This window comes from Tasmannia lanceolata, unplaced genomic scaffold, assembly GCF_043159265.1.
Source record: "Tasmannia lanceolata isolate RefF3 unplaced genomic scaffold, GAP_Taslan_0.1 ptg000013l, whole genome shotgun sequence".
NCBI lineage: Eukaryota > Viridiplantae > Streptophyta > Magnoliopsida > Canellales > Winteraceae > Tasmannia > Tasmannia lanceolata.
The window spans coordinates 5,022,915-5,041,810 of NW_027518690.1; the positions used below are offsets into that span (position 1 = coordinate 5,022,915).

The window sequence follows — 18,896 nt, forward strand, 5'->3', positions numbered from 1 at the left end:
ATAGACAATGCAAACTGCGGTATATTTCTAGGAACATATCAGATAATATGGCCATATCTTACACCATGCCGTGGATTCTGATAATTGATTTTCAATCCAAAACCCATTTCTTGAATAAAATGGGCATTTGATTTGCAGCGTAGAGTTGATTTTGGACTCAAATCAATTCCATCAAGCCAGCAGTGTGTAAATTTTGGCGGATTCCGGACATGGGAATCATTACTGTGTATATTTTTCCCGGATTCGAGTCATAAAATTGATTCTATAGCTGCAAACCAAATGCCCATGTTTGCCTATAATCGGTTTTGAGCCCAACCTATATCAGCTACTTATACTGCAATTTTCAAATTCTTAAGCCATGTATGGCAACAATGAATGTTTTTTTGTTTTTCCATGATAAAATAAGTTTCTAAAATGGTGAGAGGGGTAGAGTGCGTGGGAGGAGAGATTTGAGAGGGCACACATGAGTAGAGGACGAGAAAAGCCCCAAAAACATCTAAACTGAACCCTCAAAATATGCTCCTTTCACCCTGTAGTCCTGTACTCATTCGTGCCCTCACAAATCTCTCCTCTCCCCACCCTAACCATCTCTCCCACTTGAGAAAATAAATTTATCATGAAAAAATATTCATGTTTGCCAAACATGGCTAGGGTTATGTATTTTCTTATATTATTTTTTATATTTTTGCCCTGAGTCAACTCGATCCATCCCATTCCAATTTGGAAAATTGGGTTATACGGAGTTGCTTAGGGTAGAGAGATTTAGAGGCGGGTTGGTTTAGGGGTTAGGGTCCGCCCTTCTCGACCCAAGGCTCGAGTTAGTTCGGGTAAAGGGTTAAGGTAATGCAACCTCAGGTTGGTTGCATAGTGAGTCCCTCCTTTCAATTAATCTGAACCATTCAGTCATTAGAAAGGCCTTGCATCTATGGCTAAAAAATTATGCAAAATCATCCTATCCTAGCACCAAATAATGTGCATATTGTGGGATGTTATGATTAGATGATTGGCCTATCAAATGGAAGGTTCAGATTAATCAAAGGTGGGACCCACTGCTGTAATGGAAGCATCCCACCAGATATTGTTTTCATTTACACATGTAGGGCGATCTTCACCGTTGATCTAGTAATATGTATCAATCAGATGGCTAGATTTGCCACATCCCAAAATGTAGGACAAAATTTAACAATAACAACATAACCCACATCAATTGGATGGCTAGATTTGCCCAAGTGCCAGTCTCGAGATATGTGGATACATGCGCAACGTGTATGGTAGAGATTGAAAGCCAATGTTTCCATTGTTGGAAATATGGGTTTCAAAATAAATACAAGTGGGTCCCATCATTTTCATCAATGTACTATCAAATTTGGAACAGCCTTTGCATTCAATAGTGGAAGTGTAGAACCAACATAAACCCCAGGTAGCATTTCATCTGTTCTTTTTTTTTTTAATGACCAAGCAGAGATTCAACCAAGTATTTAGCATTTGAGTGCCATTCTGAGAAGCCAATCCTTAATAAAAATTGGCATGTGATAAAGGATGCCTGAAACTGTGGATAAATGGCCATAAGAGAACCATGCTGGTGGGTTCTTCTTTAGTACAGCAGTCACCGTCTTCTTCGCAAACTCATCTGCTGGGGTTGACCTGAGGCCCTGCGAGAATTCGGTCCTTGATCGAATGGCGCTCTCAAATGGCTTATATAGCTTCCATTCAGGCATCTTGCTGTAACTAGCTATAGAACTTTTTCCAAAGTTTGAAGCGATTGCACCTGGAACCACATTTATTACGTCGATGCCTAAAAGCCTAAGTTCCAACCTGTATAGAATCCAAAAGGTTAGGATCATTTAAAAAGATTGATAGAAAGCCGTGAATGTCAATACAACTTTTAACATGTCTTGCAATACAAAATCTGTTCATACTTGTGAAAACAACCAATTATTCCAAAAGCTTAAGCGAATTGGAGTTAGTTAATTGATCACGATACTCCTGCTCACGTGTGGCTCCTCTTCTTCTCTTTGTTCTTTTTTGTGTGGTTGTGGTGGTGGTGGTGGTGGTGGGTGGGCGGGCGGGCGTGTGTGTGTGTGGGGGGGGGGTGGGCAGACACGTTGATTTTTTTCATTCATACTTCAATAATACTGAAACTATAATTTTTGTATATTGGGCTTCTCTTTTCAGAATTATCAACTCATCGATGAGAGCAGCATTGTATTGACGAAAACAACTCGCAAAACCAGTGGTTTTGTTCAGTTAATCATTGATTAATCACAGATAAAATGAATTGCAATCGACCTGAACCCAACCTGATTTAATGGTAAAAGCTGAACCAAAATTCCCAAAAATCAACCCGAGTTGCATCCCTAATTATGCAAGGTGCCCTTCAAACTATACAAGAGGGAAGACAAAATCTCTACGTATAATAATCTATTCTCTACTTATAATAATCTCCCACAATCCAACCCGAGTTGCATCCCTAGTTAAGCACATCATGTTTACAGTGTGGCATCATATTAGATGTATCTGAAGGTCATGAATCACACGGCCTATACACTACCAATTGTATAATTGACAAACTAAAAGACACAGAAAATATAGAAACAAAGCATTACAAAGCTGTTTGCAACATAAGAATCTTGAATGAAATAAAAACCAAAATCATCCACCTAATAGAGATAATGAAACCAAAAAAAAAGTAACTTGTATAAGTATCCACTAATGTAATTGAACACAGACCTCAAGCTATCAGTCAAGGCATGAAGAGCAGCTTTGGAGGCAGAGTAAGGACCCGCCCATGGTCCAGGGGCCAAAGCAGTAACACTTCCGACATTGACAATTTTACCCTTCCTCCTAGTCGCCATGTGGGGAACAACAGCTTGGATCAACCTCATGGGACCTGTTAAAAAGAAAAAAATTGGAGCAATCGCAGAAAACTTTAATGTTACTGATGAGCTTGAATCTAAGCATGTCCATGCCATCATCTTAGAGGATAAAGGTAAGATCTTATGGTTCATGGCTCCCTTTGCAATTATTTGGTCAATATAAATTGAAATAAACCAATTTATCAAAGGCAAAGAAAAGTGTTTTTTGAAGATCATTCTCAAAGTCAAAACTTATTGGTGGATTGGGTGATTTCAAGAGAAAACTGTTTGGGATGAGAACTTATGGTTATGAGAACTCGAGACTTTTTTCAGGTGTTGGAAGGAAATTCGAATAGTTAGGAAAGGAGAGGAAGGTGGCCAGATAGAAACCGCCTCTATAAATTTTTTGATAGCTGCCCTAAACAAATTTTGGAAATGTTTCTTCAAGAAAGAGCAGAGAAGGAAGCACAGAAGCCCTAGTGCAAACTCACGAAAACGAGTGAACAAGAGTAGCCAAATCAAATCCCATGATTTGTTTCCCTTGTATTTACATTAATAACTCAACCTAATTACAATAATTCCCTTTTGTATAGAACATTAGCTGATGGGTCTAAGTGTAAAATCCTATCTACTTATATACACTTTAAATCTGGCTCCGACGAGTATCAGTGGAGCCCTTAGGGACGATCATGGTGAGGTTCTTCTAGCTTTCTCCAAGCTGATTGGCATTATGGATTCTAGTGAAGTGGCAATTAAAGTTTTGCCCATGACCATTTTTTTTTAAAGGTAATGTTTTATTAAATAAATCCAAAGATGTACCTCGAGGGGCAAGGTTTCCTCGGAATGCTAGCATCCGAAAAGGCCTCTATTGCTCACACGCATCTGATTGACTTTTGAACTCTCATCAAAATTAAGTTTGACCCATCCAGTAGGTTGTGGACACTTCCTAGGAAACACTTTGAGTCACTTCTTTCCCTACTCCTACGATTTGTGAAGGTAAAATGGACATCTGTAAACCTTCACAAATTAGTCCATTTTTTGCCTCCACAGTTCGAATGGTTAGGATGATCCTATGGATTTGATTTTTTGTGGACACCCTATCTATGTGAGGGCGTATAAAATGAATGGTTTGGATCACACACACACACACATATATATATATATATATATATATATATATATATATATAGAGAGAGAGAGAGAGAGAGAGAGAGAGAGAGAGAGAGTAAACAATTTCTGAGCTGGCACTAGCGCTACCTTATATGAGGTGGCGCTCACAAAACATAGGGGGCCCACTTTGTTTGGATAATCCAAAGCATTCATTTGATAGGCCCTCACATAGATAGGGCGCCCACAAAAAATTAGGTCCATAGGATCATCCTAACCCTTCCATTTGTGGAGGTTTAGATTTATGGAGGTTTATACCCATCCATTTAAACCTCCACAAATGGAAGGGTTAGGATGATCCTATGAAGTTGATTTTTTGTGGGCACCCTATCTATGTGAGGGCCTATCAAATGAATGCTTTGGATCCTCCAAACAAAGTGGGCCCCCTATGTTTTGTGAGCGCTATCTCATATAAGGTAGCGCTAGCGCCACCTCATGAACCCTTTTCTCATATATATATATATATACACACACAGAGAGAGGAAAATGATTGTACGCTCGAGCATACCAAGCTTATGGTACGCTCGAGTGCCCAATCACATGGGTCCCACATTTTTTGTGGTGATCCAAAGCATTCATTTGCAAGTCCATCATAGATAGGGTGTGTACCAAAAATCAGCTCCATTGAATCATCCTAACCCCTCCAAAAGTGGAGGGAAAAAATGGGCAGATTTGTGGACAAACAGTGTCTGTCCATTTTGACCTCCACAGATGGATGGGTTAGGATGATCCTATGGAGCTGATTTTTGGTACACACCCCATCTATGTAAGGGCCTTTCAAATGAATGCTTTGGATCATCCTAACAAAGTGGGCCCACATGTGATTGGGCACTCGAGCGTACCATAAGCTTGGTACACTCGAGCGTACAATCCTTTTCCTAAAACGGTTTCTATACACAAGTGTAGATAAGTTATCTACACACTAGCTTAAAAGACAGTGGAGGGCATATTGTTTGAGTGATCCAAACCATTCATTTGATTGGCCCTCACATAGATAGGGTGTCCATATAAAATCAGCTCCATAGGATCATCCCAACCCTACGATTTGTGGAGGTAAAATGGATGTGTATAAATCTTCACAAATCTGTTCATTTTTTTGCCTCTAAGGTTCGAAGGGTTAGGATGATCCTATGGAGCTGATTTTTAGTGGACACCCTATCTATGTGAGAGCCAATCAAATGAATGGTTTGGATCACCCAAACAATGTGGTCCTCCACTGTATTTTAAGCTAGTGTGTAGATAACTTATCTACCCTTGTGTGTAGAAACCGTTTTCTCTCTCTCTCTCTCTCTCTATATATATATATATATATGAGGAAAATGATTGTGAGCTTGAAGCTCATATAGCTTATATGAGCTTGAGGGCCCAAACACATGGGTCCCACATTTTTTGTGGTGATCCAAACCATTCATTTGCAAGGCCCCATCATAGATAGGGTGTGTACCAAAAATCAGCTCCATTGGATCATCCTAACCCCTCCAAAAGCGGAGGGCAAAAATGGGCAGATTTGTGGCAAACGGTGTCTGTCTATTTTGCCCTCTACTTTTGGATGGGTTAGGATGATCCTATGGAGCTGATTTTTTGTACACACCCTATCTATGTAAGGGCCTTTCAAATAAATACTTTGGATCATCCTAACAATGTAGGCCCATATGTGTTTGGGCCCTCAAGCTCATATAAGCTATATGAGCTTCAAGCTCACAATCATTCTCCTCTCTCTCTCTCTCTCTCTCTCTCTCTCTCTATATATATATATATATATATATATATATATATATATATATATTGAAAAGCGACATATATATTCATACTATGAAGAATACAGTGGGGACAAGACCCTGAATTGCCAAGAAACATAGGGGCCATCGATACTACACATTCGAGACAATCCAAAAAACAATCATGTATCTCCTCTACTCCTTGAGCATCCCAGCCTGCATATATATATATATATATATACGTGTGTGTATATGTACACGAATATGTTCAACACATCTCTTTGGCAATGATGTGGATTTTGGAATAGTAATGCTACATGAAAACCCATTTTACATTAAATAGAAGTGAAATCTAGAACTTATCTAATAGCATTAATTAATAATAGTTTTCCTCATCTTAACACAAAATATCCCTAAGAGAAGTAACTGATCCTTTTCCTTGTTTCTAGTCTTTGATGCTGCAATTTAAATTATGAAGCAAATAAGAGTTTAATAATATGACTCACCTGAAAACTTGTGGCCAAAGACTCTCCTAATGATTCCTCAAATGGTTTCGAACGTTGCGCAGACACTGAGCCATTATTGAGGAGGACATCTTGATTCCTACTTTCATCTCCATTATGGCTAGGAACAGGGGCTGTAGATTTTGTTTTCCAGTACTTCTTAAGAAGAATGTTGTTATCCTTCTCCAGTAAGGATATCTGCATGTAGAAAAGTGCACAATGTAGTTAGTAGCTATTGGTCAAGACAATAACAAGACACGACTTTTTTTAGCAGTGAGTAGTTTCAAATCAAAGGGTGAGCCTAATTATCCAATGAGAGCCTAGCATCTACAAACCATCTTGGCCACTCACTTCTGTCTAGAAACATCAATATGGGCATGTATCAAATGGATATAGTGATATACTGCAGTCATTATAGTTGTGTGAACTCTTCATTTTAGTGTTCGTTATACAGAGATAGCGGTAAGAATTTAATAAAATGAGGTTGCATCTAATAAGCAGGCCTTTGTTGGTGATTGCTTTAAATGGATCAATGGTGTCATTGAGTGGGATCCGGGATTTAGGAGAAACCTCTTCGATTGGGAGCTTGAACCAGCTTCTAATCTTCATGTTCTTCTTAAGAGTTGCTACATTAAGAGAAATGGGGAGGATAAAAGAGTATGGACAGAGGAACCTTCAGGGATTTTCTCCGTCAAATCATTCTACAAAAGCCTAATGCCCTTCACTGACCCTGCATATTCGGCAAAGGTTTGGCGATTCCACTGTCCACCTAGAGTTTGCTTCTTTGGATGGGCTGTTTGTCGTGAGCAGATTCAAACGATCAACTTCCTGAGAGACCGTGGAATGTGGCTTATTGATCATTGTCCCTTATGCCTAGAGGATGGGGAGTCTGTGGACCATCTGTTCATGCATTGTTCTTTCACCCGTCTCATTTGGCGATTCATTTTCATGAGGTTTGGGATTTCTTGGATATTCCCAAAATATATTTCAATGTTGCTTCATCATTGGAGTTTCGTTCCTTGGAGGGAGAAAGGTAGAACCTTGTGGAACTCTTGTTTACTTGCCACTTGGTGGATCATATGGAAAGAGAGAAACTCTAGAGTCTTTGAGGGTACGGCTAAATCTCCTCATTGGCTCTATTTGAAAATTATCACGTTGGTCATCTCCTGGGTAAGATGTTTACCTTTGTTCCGGTTTGTTTCGGCTTTTGACCTTTGGGAAGGGTGGAGGGAGGTTTGTGTTAGTAGGGAGAGGAGTCCTCAAATAGTGCAAAGATGGGAGCCCCCTCCTCATGATATGTTTAAAGTGAATTTTGATGGTGCAAGTTTTGGTAATCCGGGTCCGGCCGGGGTGGGAGGTGTTTGCCGTGATGATTGTGGAGACGTGATTTGGGCATTTTCTGGTCCAATTGGTTTTTGTGATGCATCGGAAGCCGAAGTTAGGGCTGCTTATCATGGTATTAAGAGTATTAGCAGAGGTATGTTGGATAAAGCTATTGTGGAAGGAGATTCTTTGAATGTGATTCGGTGGCTTAAGCAAGGGGTGGCTCCTCCTTGGAGATTCCTGGCCGTATTTGATGAAATAGAGGATTTAATCATGGGATCATCTATTGTTTTTAATCATGTCAGAAGGTCGGCTAATGAGAAGACGGATTTGCTTGCTCGGAGGGGGGTTTCTGCTGAATTGCTTGAGTGGTTTGATTATCTTCCTCCTTGAGGTTTTTTGTGCTTTCTTGTATTTTTCTCTCTTTCTTTTGTTTTCTCTTTGTATTCTTGGGGTGGCTCATCTCGGGCTCCCGTTTTTTCTTATTCAATATTGCCATTTCAAAAAAAAATAAAAATGAGGACTTTTCACATAAGACATCACAAAAATAATCACTAGCAATAAAAATCATTGAAAAATTTGAGAAGGTTGTTTCATTAAAATAATTTAAGAAATCACTACTCCTGTAACTTTTATGGAGGATGAACATTTCACTACAATGCATGGACATAAAGAATAATTCAAGGCACAATACTTCAACCACATGGAAGGTCCTAAGATATGTTGGACCAATCCAAACATTTTATGTGGAAAGAATGGGGTGTGTAAGTTGTACCTTTGTACACCCCATGGGGTGTCAAGTCATTGTATATTAAACGTATCACACTTCAACTCCTAATAAGTGTCCGGCTCCAACTACATCTTTGGTACTATTTTAAAAATATTTGCAAGCACTCGTGTGAAAGAGGAAGGAGAATTTTCTCGAAGAGGAGGATAAAGCCCTACACAAATTGTGGGGCTGCCATTGCAATTGTATTTCTTAATATAATTTACAGCACTGAGCACATGTGTATATAAAGACCCAAGGTATATAATTACAAGGCTGACATTATGAGGTGACCCACCATCAGATACGTGTGCATGCACCATAGTAACTTATGAGCTACTTCTAACACTCCCTCTCAAGTTGTAGTGTCATTGAACATGTTCAGCTTATTGGATTGATGTGAACCTGAGGCTCTGATACCAAACTGATCTGAATCAATGACGGCCAAGAGAAAGAGAGAGAAAAGAAGTAGAGAATCAAGATGGTCAGGGTCTGGATCCTTAGGGCATGGCTGGTACCATTCCCTTCCTTATTCTAAGATGAAGTTTGAGGATAGGAAAAATTATTGTTAAGTACCATGGAAATGGCATGACTATAGAAATATTGTGAATGTGTATTTTGATTATTGTCCACCCTAATCGCTTCTGAAGATTTGAAGGTTTCTCACGATTATATTTTTCTTTCTTGTATTTTTTTGTTTGGTCGTAGATGACCCGATCCCAACCCACTTGACCCGACCCGACCCGATTTGGAGGTGGGTCGAGTTGGGTCGGGTCGGGTTGGGTCGGGTTGAGGCCAACTCTAACCCAACCGAGATAGCATTCCCTCAACCCTAACCCGACCCAACCGGAGCCTCGGGTTGAGGATGATCAACCCTAACGCAACCCGCCTCCAAATCGGGTCGGGTTGAGTGGGGTTGGGATCGGGTCATCTACGACTAAACAGAAAAATACAAGAAAGAAACATATAGTCATGAGAAACCTTCAAACTCTCAGAAGCGATTAGGGTGGACAATAATCAAAATACACCTTCACAACATTTCTAAAGTCATGTCATTTCCATAGTACTAAACAACAATTTTTCCTATCCTTAAACTTCATCTTAGAATAGGGAAGGAAATGGTACCAGCCGTGACCCTAAGGATCCAGACCCTGACCATCTTGATTCTCTACTTCTTTTCTCTCTCTTTAGCTGAACATGTTTCATGACACTACAACTTGAGAGGGAGTGTTAGAAATAACTCATAAGTTACTATGGTGCATGCACAAGTATCTTATGGTGGGTCACCTCATAATGTCAGCCTTGTAATTATATACCTTGGGTCTTTATATACACATGTGATCAGTGCTGTAAATTATATTAAGAAATACAATTGGAATGGCAGCCCCACAAATTGTGTAGGGTTTTATCCTCCTCTTTGAGAAAATTCTCCTTCCTCTTTCACACAAGAGCTTGCAAATATTTTTAAAATAGTAGCAAAGACGTAGTTGGAACCGGACACTTATTAGGAGTTGAAGTGTGATACGTTTAATATACAATGACTTAACACCCCATGGGGTGTACAAAGGTACAACTTAGACACCCCATTCTTTCCACATAAAATGTTTGGATTGGTAGAACATATCTTAGGACCTTCCATGTGGTTGAAGTATTGTGCCTTGAATTGTTCTTTATGTTCATGCATTGCAGTGAAATGTTCAGCCTCCATAAAAGTTACAGGAGTAGAAAATTCTAAAATTATTTTAATGAAACAACCTTCTCGAATTTTTCAATGATTTTTATTGCTAGTGATTATTTTTGTGATGTCTTATGTGAAAAGTCCTAATTTTATTAAATTCTTACCGCTGTCTCTGTAAAACAAAGACTAAAATGAAGAGTTCACACAACTATAATGACTGCAGTATATCCATCTGATACATGCCCATATTGATGTTTTTAGAAAGAAGTGAGCGGTCAAGATGGTTTGTAGATGCTAGGCTCTCATTAGATAATTAGGTTCACCCTTCGATATGAAGCCACTCAGTGCTAATTAAAACTAATAAAAAAAGTCGTGCCTTGTTATTGTCTTGACCAATAGCTACTAACTACATTGTGCACTTTTCTACATGCAGATATCCTTACTGGAGAAGGATAACAACATTCTTCTTAAGAAGTACAGGAAAACAAAATCTACAACCTTGTTCTTAGCCATAATGGAGATGAAAGTAGGAATCAAGATGTCCTCCTCAATAATGGTTCAGTGTATGCACAACGTTCGAAATCATTTGAGGAATCATTAGGAGAGTCTTCAGCCACAAGTTTTTAGGTGAGTCATATTATTGAACTCTTATTTGCTTCATAATTTAAATTGCAGCATCAAAGACTAGAAACGAGGAAAATGATCAGTTACTTCTCTTAGGAATATTTTGTGTTAAGATGAAGAAAACAATAATTAATTAATGCTATTAGATAAGTTCCAGATTTCACTTCTATTTAATGTAAGATGGGTTCTCATGTAGCATTACTATTCCAAAATCCACATCATTGCCACAGAGATGTGTTGAACATATTCATGTACACACACAAGAACGGTTTCTACAGACAAGTGTAGATAAGTTATCTACACACTAGCTTAAAATACAGTGGGGGCCCACATTGTTTGGGTGATCCAAAGCATTCATTTGATGGGCCCTCACATAGATAGGATGTGCCCAAAAAATCAGCTTCATAGGATCATCCTAACTCTTCGAACCGTGGAGGCAAAAAATGGACAGATTTGTGAAGGTTTATACACGTCCATTTTACCTCCACAAATCGTAGGCTTAGGATGATCCTATGGAGCTGATTTTTTTTTGGACAACCTATCTATGTGAGGGCCAATCAAATGAATGGTTTGGATCACCCAAACAATATGCCCTCCACTGTATTTTAAGCTAGTGTGTAGATAACTTACCTACACTTGTGTGTAGAAACCGTTCTCTCTCTCTCTCTCTCTCTCTCTCTCTCTCTCTATATATATATATATATATATATATATATATATATATATATAACAGTGGGGGCCCACATTATTTGTGTGATCCAAACCATTCATTTTAAAGGCCCTCACATAAATAGGGTGTCATATATATATATATATATATATATATATAACAGTGGGGGCCCACATTATTTGTGTGATCCAAACCATTCATTTTAAAGGCCCTCACATAAATAGGGTGTCCATAAAAAAATCAGATCCATAGGATCATCCTAACCATTAGAACTGTGGAGGCAAAAAATGGACTAATTTGGCAATTAACAACCTAAAAGATAGAAACCTACTAAAATAAGAATTCTTAAAAGACTAAACTTCCTAATTCTAAATAACATGGAAAAAAATGCCTAAAAATCCTAATTAACATGGAAAATAATGCCTAGATGAGAGGCCATTGCGAGAATAGGCTACCTCAATTCCGAGAAAATACCTTAGGTGACCCAGGTCTTTAGTGGAAAATTCTCTCTACAGGAAGATCTTCAGCTTCTGTATGCCTATCCTACAGTAATGATAATATCATCCACATACACTATTAAGAAAATATACTCTGCATTAGACTGATGGCTAAACACTGAGTGGTTGACTGCACACTGCCTTATGCCAAATCGCAAGACAACATCACTAAATCTCCCAACCCATGCTCTAGGAGATTGTTTAAGACCATAAAGAGATTTGCAAAGACGGCAAGCTGAGGAGCGCACTTCCCCCCTGAGCAACATACCCAGGTGGGTTGCTCCATGTATACCTCCTCAGTAAGGTTGCGATGGAGAAAGACATTCTTAACATCGAGCTGATATAATGGCCAACCCCGGTTAACAGCTAAAGATATCAACAAACGAATCGAAGAAATTTTGGCAACAGGAGAAAAGGTCTCAATATAGTTGATGCCAAATGTTTAAGTTTAGCCCTTCGCAACAAGACGCACCTTAAGGCACTCAACTGTCCCATCTGGCAAGTACTTAATGGTAAACACCCAATGACAACCAATTGTCTGAGCACCAGGTGGTAACGAAACCAAGTCCCAAGTATGCTTGGTCTGAAGAGCGTCCATCTCCATATCCATGGTGCGATGCCAACCCGGATGGGCAAGGGCCTCTACAACATAGTTCGGCAAACTTTGACTTTTGTATTCTTCAAAAATAACGACCGTGATCTGTTGAACCTCGCTTTCAAAATATGTCGCTTCAAAGTTGGAAGGAAATACGATTTTTTCATCTTTGTGCCATCGAGTTTTGCATTTTTCTCTACACAAACATTAGCTTTCTCATGATTCAACTTTCCTACATCTTTGTGCATTAATTGATCGCTTCGCTGATTTTTTCCAAGCCTTCCACAAATCGCCGATGTTCTTCCATCATTCTCAAAGCAAGCACTTTGATTTGCCGGAAATCATCGCGTAGGGATTCTAAAAGCTCCGAAGTTGCAGCCATGGCACAGAATTGATTGCTCTGATACCACTTGTTACGTGCCTAATTGGTCGTAATACAAATAAACAAAAGGAAAATAGAAAAAGAGGGGGAGAGAGGTTGATTCAAGGCAACTTGACCTTCTAAGGGCTCAATTCGAGAGGAACCATGACTCTCCTAAACAAAGTCATCTTTCCTGTAAATTTTCTCTTCTTATCCTTTCATTTCATGAACATACAATTTCTTAAATCCAAGCACAAAGGTGTGTTGCATCATCAATCTACCCCCCCCCCCCACTTACAAGACATATCATCGCTAACTACCATCCACTACCCTAAACCTATGTTGCATGGATTCGGATTCGTGTGTCGGGATCCGACACAGGTTCGAGGTGTCGGGATCCGACACAGGTTCGAGGTGTCGGATTCGGCAAACCCCGAAAAGTAGGATTCAGATTTGGTAATTTCGAAATAAAATAAAAAAAATTTAAACCCCCCGGCGGACGCGGACTACACATTTGCCCCCCTTTTAACGTGATTTGACGTAAAAAAACGTTAAAGTTGCCCACTGTTCACGTTATAAGGGGGGCAAATGCGTACTGCCAAGGGGGTGAAAATATCATCTCCCAAATTTTTTATACATATATAGAGAGAGAACATTTCCTACACACTTGTGTAGGTAAGTTACCTACGCACTACCTTAAAATACAGTGGAGCCCACATTGTTTGGGTGATCCAAACAATTCATTTGAATGGTCCTCACATAGATAGGGTGTCCACAAAAAATCAGATCCATAGGATCATCCCAACTCTACCGAGCTTCTCTACCGATTTAGGAGAAAACAACCACAAAAGGCAACAATGTGCTGGATTCGCCTGAAAAAAAGAGGATATGTGCGGGACACGGCTACGACAAGCATCCGGGTGTGTCCTATGTGAATCCAAGTCCGATTCGAGTGCGTAGACGTGTCGACACGGATTCAGCATAGGGGGGCAAAGAATCCATGCAACACAGCCCCAAACACATAACCCACATTCACATAAAAACTACATTCTAACCAACCACTAACATGCACATATAAAAAATCCATGGGGGCAAATCCGATCTGATCATGCACAATAAACAGAAAAATAAAGATAAACACAAGCCACAAGATGAACACTGGTATTTACGTGGTGGTTCGGCCAAGATGCCTACATCCGCGAGAGAGAACACAATCTTCCACTAAGAGAAAAACAATCTACAAGGATTACGATGGATTAACCCAAACCCGCAAACCCACAATCCTTTCCATGACCTCTCACCCAAGATCGTACACAAGAGAAAACCCACAAGAGAAAACTCGAGAAGAAACTCTGTCTCTCCCGTTTCTATCCTCTCTCTTTTTCTCTCCTCTCTAACTTTTTCTAGCTGCCCCCTTGGCCTCCCACATTTTCACATAGGACTTTATAACTCTTTATAGCAGGTTTCTCAAAAAATTAAATAAGAATCTCTCTTTCCTTTTTTGGTTTCCTACCACAACTAGGAAACCTCGTTAATATAGGAAATCCCCCGTAGGAAACAAGTGTTGGGACAAATTGGCATGGTGGATGAACAAATGGTGGAGATGTAAATAATCAAAGTAAGAAACACAAAGAGAAAATTAGAAACGGGATTAGAAGAAAAAGGGAAGTAGGCAAGGCAAGCAACAACTTTCTCTTAAAGACTTTAATTTCCCCACTTATGCAGGTGATTACAATGGTAATAAGTCCCGAAGGGCGAAGATACAATACCAACGCTAAGAACAAGTGCTGCACACCCTTGGAAAAAAAACAAGAAAAATAGGGAAGAGTAAAAAAGAGGAGAAAGTCTTCTATGTGAAAAATGAGATCTCAAGCCTCGTTTTATAGAAGATGAAAAGACATGGAGACATTCTTTCAAATGAAAAACACCCTTTCATCTAAAATAACACCTTTCCATAACACATGCGTCTTTTGATTTGAAACACCTATTCACATAAAAAGAAGTGTCCCTTTGTACAATCTCATTTTTCTAATTTACAAAACAGAATATTTTAAAAATATCCAACAAAAAGACAACTTCTCAGCAATATTGATTCAAATTAACCCATAACAATCAAAACACATATAGATACAACAGCAACTACAATCTGGGTACCTCAAAATTCAACAATTTCAGAACAAAAATTCTATGAAGGAAATCAAAAGAAATGAAATTACAATATGGTTGCCTCAAAATTCAACAATTTCATAACATCAGAACAAAAATTCTATGCAGAATAAGCAAATAAAATGGAAATACAATCTGGGTGCCAACAAATTCAACAATTTAAGAACATCAGAACAAAAATTCTATCAAAGTTGAAGCAAATGAAATTACCATAGACATTGGTATTAAAAGTATGATGGATCTCTGATATAGGAATCTCTGCAAGTGGGCCCACACAATGGACCCCGGCGTTGTTAACCACAATATCTATCCTTCCAAACTTGTTAAAGACACTCCTCAAAGTCTTACCCACGCTTTCCTCTGATAAAACATCGAGCTCTTGAAGAAAAAACCTCGAATCGTTCTCCAAAATTTTCATGGAATTTAGAGACCTGCTTGTTGGGACCACTAGACATTTTTGGGCAGCAAAGGCTTTGGCAAGAGCATGCCCAATACCGCCTTCCGTACAGCCTGTAATTAAAACCACTGGTGGTTCTTCCAAATCAGCCATCTAAAACCGCTTTTGATAGAGGAAGTGGTTTTTTTTGTTTTTTTTTTTCTTTCTCAAAGGGAGTTCTTGCCTGGTTTTAAGCTGTTTTGGGTTTTTGAGGACAATCTTAAAATTTTGGCATTAATGAAACTTATCCATTTGGACCGGTTCTAACTAATTTTTTGGATGGGGAATGATACCTTTTTTCTTATTTGAGCTACCGTCTAACCGTCTTGTTGTGTAAAAGGGTAGTTATAAACTTATAAATACATTGAGGAGGTGCCTAAGGAAAGAGAAGGGGGCCAATATATCACTAGCCTCGATTCTTACAACCATACATTTGTAGCTGTTCCAATCAGCAATTAGGTGTTGGTGTCCGGCGGATGCCAGCTAAAGAGCACCTCAACTTTGGTGAGCATGGTTTTAAATTTCGGTTTCGGTATAAATTTCGTTCCGAGCCGAAACCGAAATTTCAGCCCAAATTGGGTAGAAAGTGCTGAAATGTTGGTTTTGTGGGCTGAAATTCTGTATATATATATATATATATATATATATATATATATATATATATATATATATATATATATATATATATATATATAAGGAAACTGTTGGTGAGCTTAACTAAACTTATGGTGAGCTAGCTTGCCCAATCACATGGGGGCCCACTTTGTTAGGATGATCCAAAACATTCATTTGAAAGTCCCTTACATAGATGGGGGGTGTACCAAAAATCAGCTCCATAGGAATAGGATCATCCTAACCCCTCCATTTGTGGAGGACAAAAATGGACAGACACGAATCTGCCCCATTTTTGTCCTCCACAAATGGAGGGGTTAGGATGATCCTATGGAGCTGATTTTTGGTACACCCCCATCTATGATAAGGCCTTGCAAATGAATGGTTTGGATCGCTCCCCAAAATGTGGGACCCATGTGATTGGGCAATTAAGCTCACCAACAGTTTCCTCTATATATATATATATATATATATGAGGAAAGTGAAGCTACACCGCCGGTGTAGCTAACTTAGCTACACCGCCGGCTTAAAATACAATGGGCCCACATTGTTTTGGTGATCCAAACCATTCATTTGATTGGCCCTCACATAGACAGGGTGTCCACCAAAAATCAGCTCCATAGGATCATCCCAACCCTTCAAACCGTGGAGGCAAAAATGGACAAATTTGTGAAGGTTTTTACACGTGCATTATTGCCTCCACAAATCGTAGGGTTAGGATGATCCTATGGAGCTGATTTTTGGTGGACACCCTATCTATGTGAGGGCCAATCAAATGAATTCTTTGGATCACCAAAACAATGTGGGCCCATTGTATTTTAAGCCGGCGGTGTAGCTTCACTTTCTTCTCTCTCTCTCTCTCTCTCTCTCTCTTTATATATATATATATATATATATATATATATATATATATATATATATATATATATTTCCCAAAAATTTGGCCAAAATTTCATAGATTTCGACCGAAATTTGGCACATTTCGGCAATTTCAGTTTCGGTACGTTTCGATTTCCACCGAAATCCGGTCTGAAATTTTGGATTTCGTTCGAAATTTAAAACCATGTCGGTGAGAGAGTATTTTGCGAATTGATTTATTTCAAAACGGATTATTGGACTCAAAATATTAGTTTTGGCGTTTGGCTGTTATCAATTTTATTTCATGGAACAAAAAACTCTACGTATGGGTGTGGCTCTTTGGCTTAAAGTCAAAACTTGAACAAGAATAACCCGTGTGGCTCTTTGGCTTAAAGTCATGGGTATGCTCCCTAGTGACACGAGTTTGAATTCCCCGGGCTTACGTGGTTTACGGGTGATTGAGCACATCCGTAGGGAATAGGCCTGCCCCAAAAATTCGCGTGGTTTACGGGTGATTGCGCACATCCGTAGGGAATAGGCCTGCCCCAAAAATTGGCGTGGGGATACGCTATGTCATCATAGGAACAAAAACACTAGAACAAGAATAGTATTGTTCCTGCACTTTTGTTATAATTTTTTCACACTCCAACAATTAAAATCAGCAGGGCAACAGAAGTAGCAGTGGCTGCTCACGGTTCTCTTACCTTTTCCTTTAACATATATTTGTAACAGTCAAGGAGAAGAGCTTTATCCGAGTTCAATTCAATCATGTCATGTGCAGTCGTGTAGCTCAGATTCGTTTCCGTCCAGGCAACCATGCATTCTTAGTGGCAATAAAACAAACACCTCTTAGACCTGTTTCTAACTTTCCCCTCTCCAGTACATTTAGAGCATAAAAGCCCGCATAACTTGCTTTGATACCATATATGATGTAGGCCCTGCGATGTGGAAGTGCTCTGATACAATTTAATCACAGAGCTAGCTAGTAGAGAGAGTTGGTCCTAATAGTCTTGGACCGATGAAGGGAGCCGATGAATTGTAGTAGAAGTTTCAGATATGTTGCAAGCAGATGGGTGGCCACTTTGCCACTAAACCCAATTTGCAAACGAATTAATCCTCTAATGGGGTCTAGAACACCACTAACTCTAATGGTGGCCTGTAGGGGATGCAACTTAGGGAATTTAATGGATCTGGACTGAACTTCAATAGGCATGAATTGTTAGGAATTTAACCGGGTAGAACTCACCCCTAAAAGCTAGCCATCATGAGTGAGGGTGCCGATTCCCTTATAACCCATTCCCATCTATCTCACTTTACGGATGTGGGACTATTTTGCTTTTGCATGAATGATGGGGAAATTGACATAACTAGGTGCTTCGTGATGAGTAGGGTTGGCCTCCACCAATTTATAAACTCAAGGTAATGAATAGGTAGTGTAAATCAATAGGTAATGAATAATGCTGGTCCAGTCTCGAAATACTACTTTCTCGTTTTACCCCAAAGGAATATATCATAAACTTTGTCATAAATCCGATTGAAAGTGAGGGCACAAGATCGACTATGCTCTTGACCTATTGATGACCAAGTTGAATGCCATATTAAAGCTTGCACACCAAATACAATGCCATTCATTCCAAATACAATGTTCACACCAGATTTGGGCAGTTTCATGACTCCAGAAACACATGATTCGCTAGTAGATTTCAACCCAAAATTTCAGAATGCAACATTACATTCACCATATGAGGTACAAGAAGCAATGTAAATTTGTAATAAGCATCAGTGGCAATGGAATCCATTGTAAAAAAGGATATAGTGTTCATTTCAAAACAAGGAACATAGATCTAGGAATCAGCATAGTTGCTCTGATCGTAGGGATGAAGTGGCTTACCGAATTCCTATTCAAGAACAGTTGAAAATATTGCATACCACAGTGAAATCTACATGAATATTCAGGTTTGGGAAGGAAATTTCATGGAGATCTTTCTCCTTAACTCAGCCAACTCCTTGGATAGAAAACTCCTCTTGTAGGAGGGAGAAGCTGAAACGAGTTCTACAAATTCCTTC

At 39.2% G+C, this 18,896-nt stretch overlaps 1 protein-coding gene across 1 annotated transcript; it reads right to left on the minus strand.

Annotated features, from left to right (window-relative positions):
- Positions 1–1,114: 1,114 nt before the first annotated feature.
- Positions 1,115–15,672, minus strand: LOC143890713 (short-chain dehydrogenase RED1-like). The gene is made up of 3 exons (XM_077395394.1): positions 15,134–15,672; positions 2,731–2,890; positions 1,115–1,815 (listed from the first exon to the last, which is right to left on the minus strand). Exons 1-3 carry the CDS (start codon positions 15,471–15,473, stop codon positions 1,479–1,481), a joined length of 837 nt encoding a protein of 278 aa, XP_077251509.1. The 5' UTR covers positions 15,474–15,672; the 3' UTR covers positions 1,115–1,478.
- Positions 15,673–18,896: the final 3,224 nt, after the last annotated feature.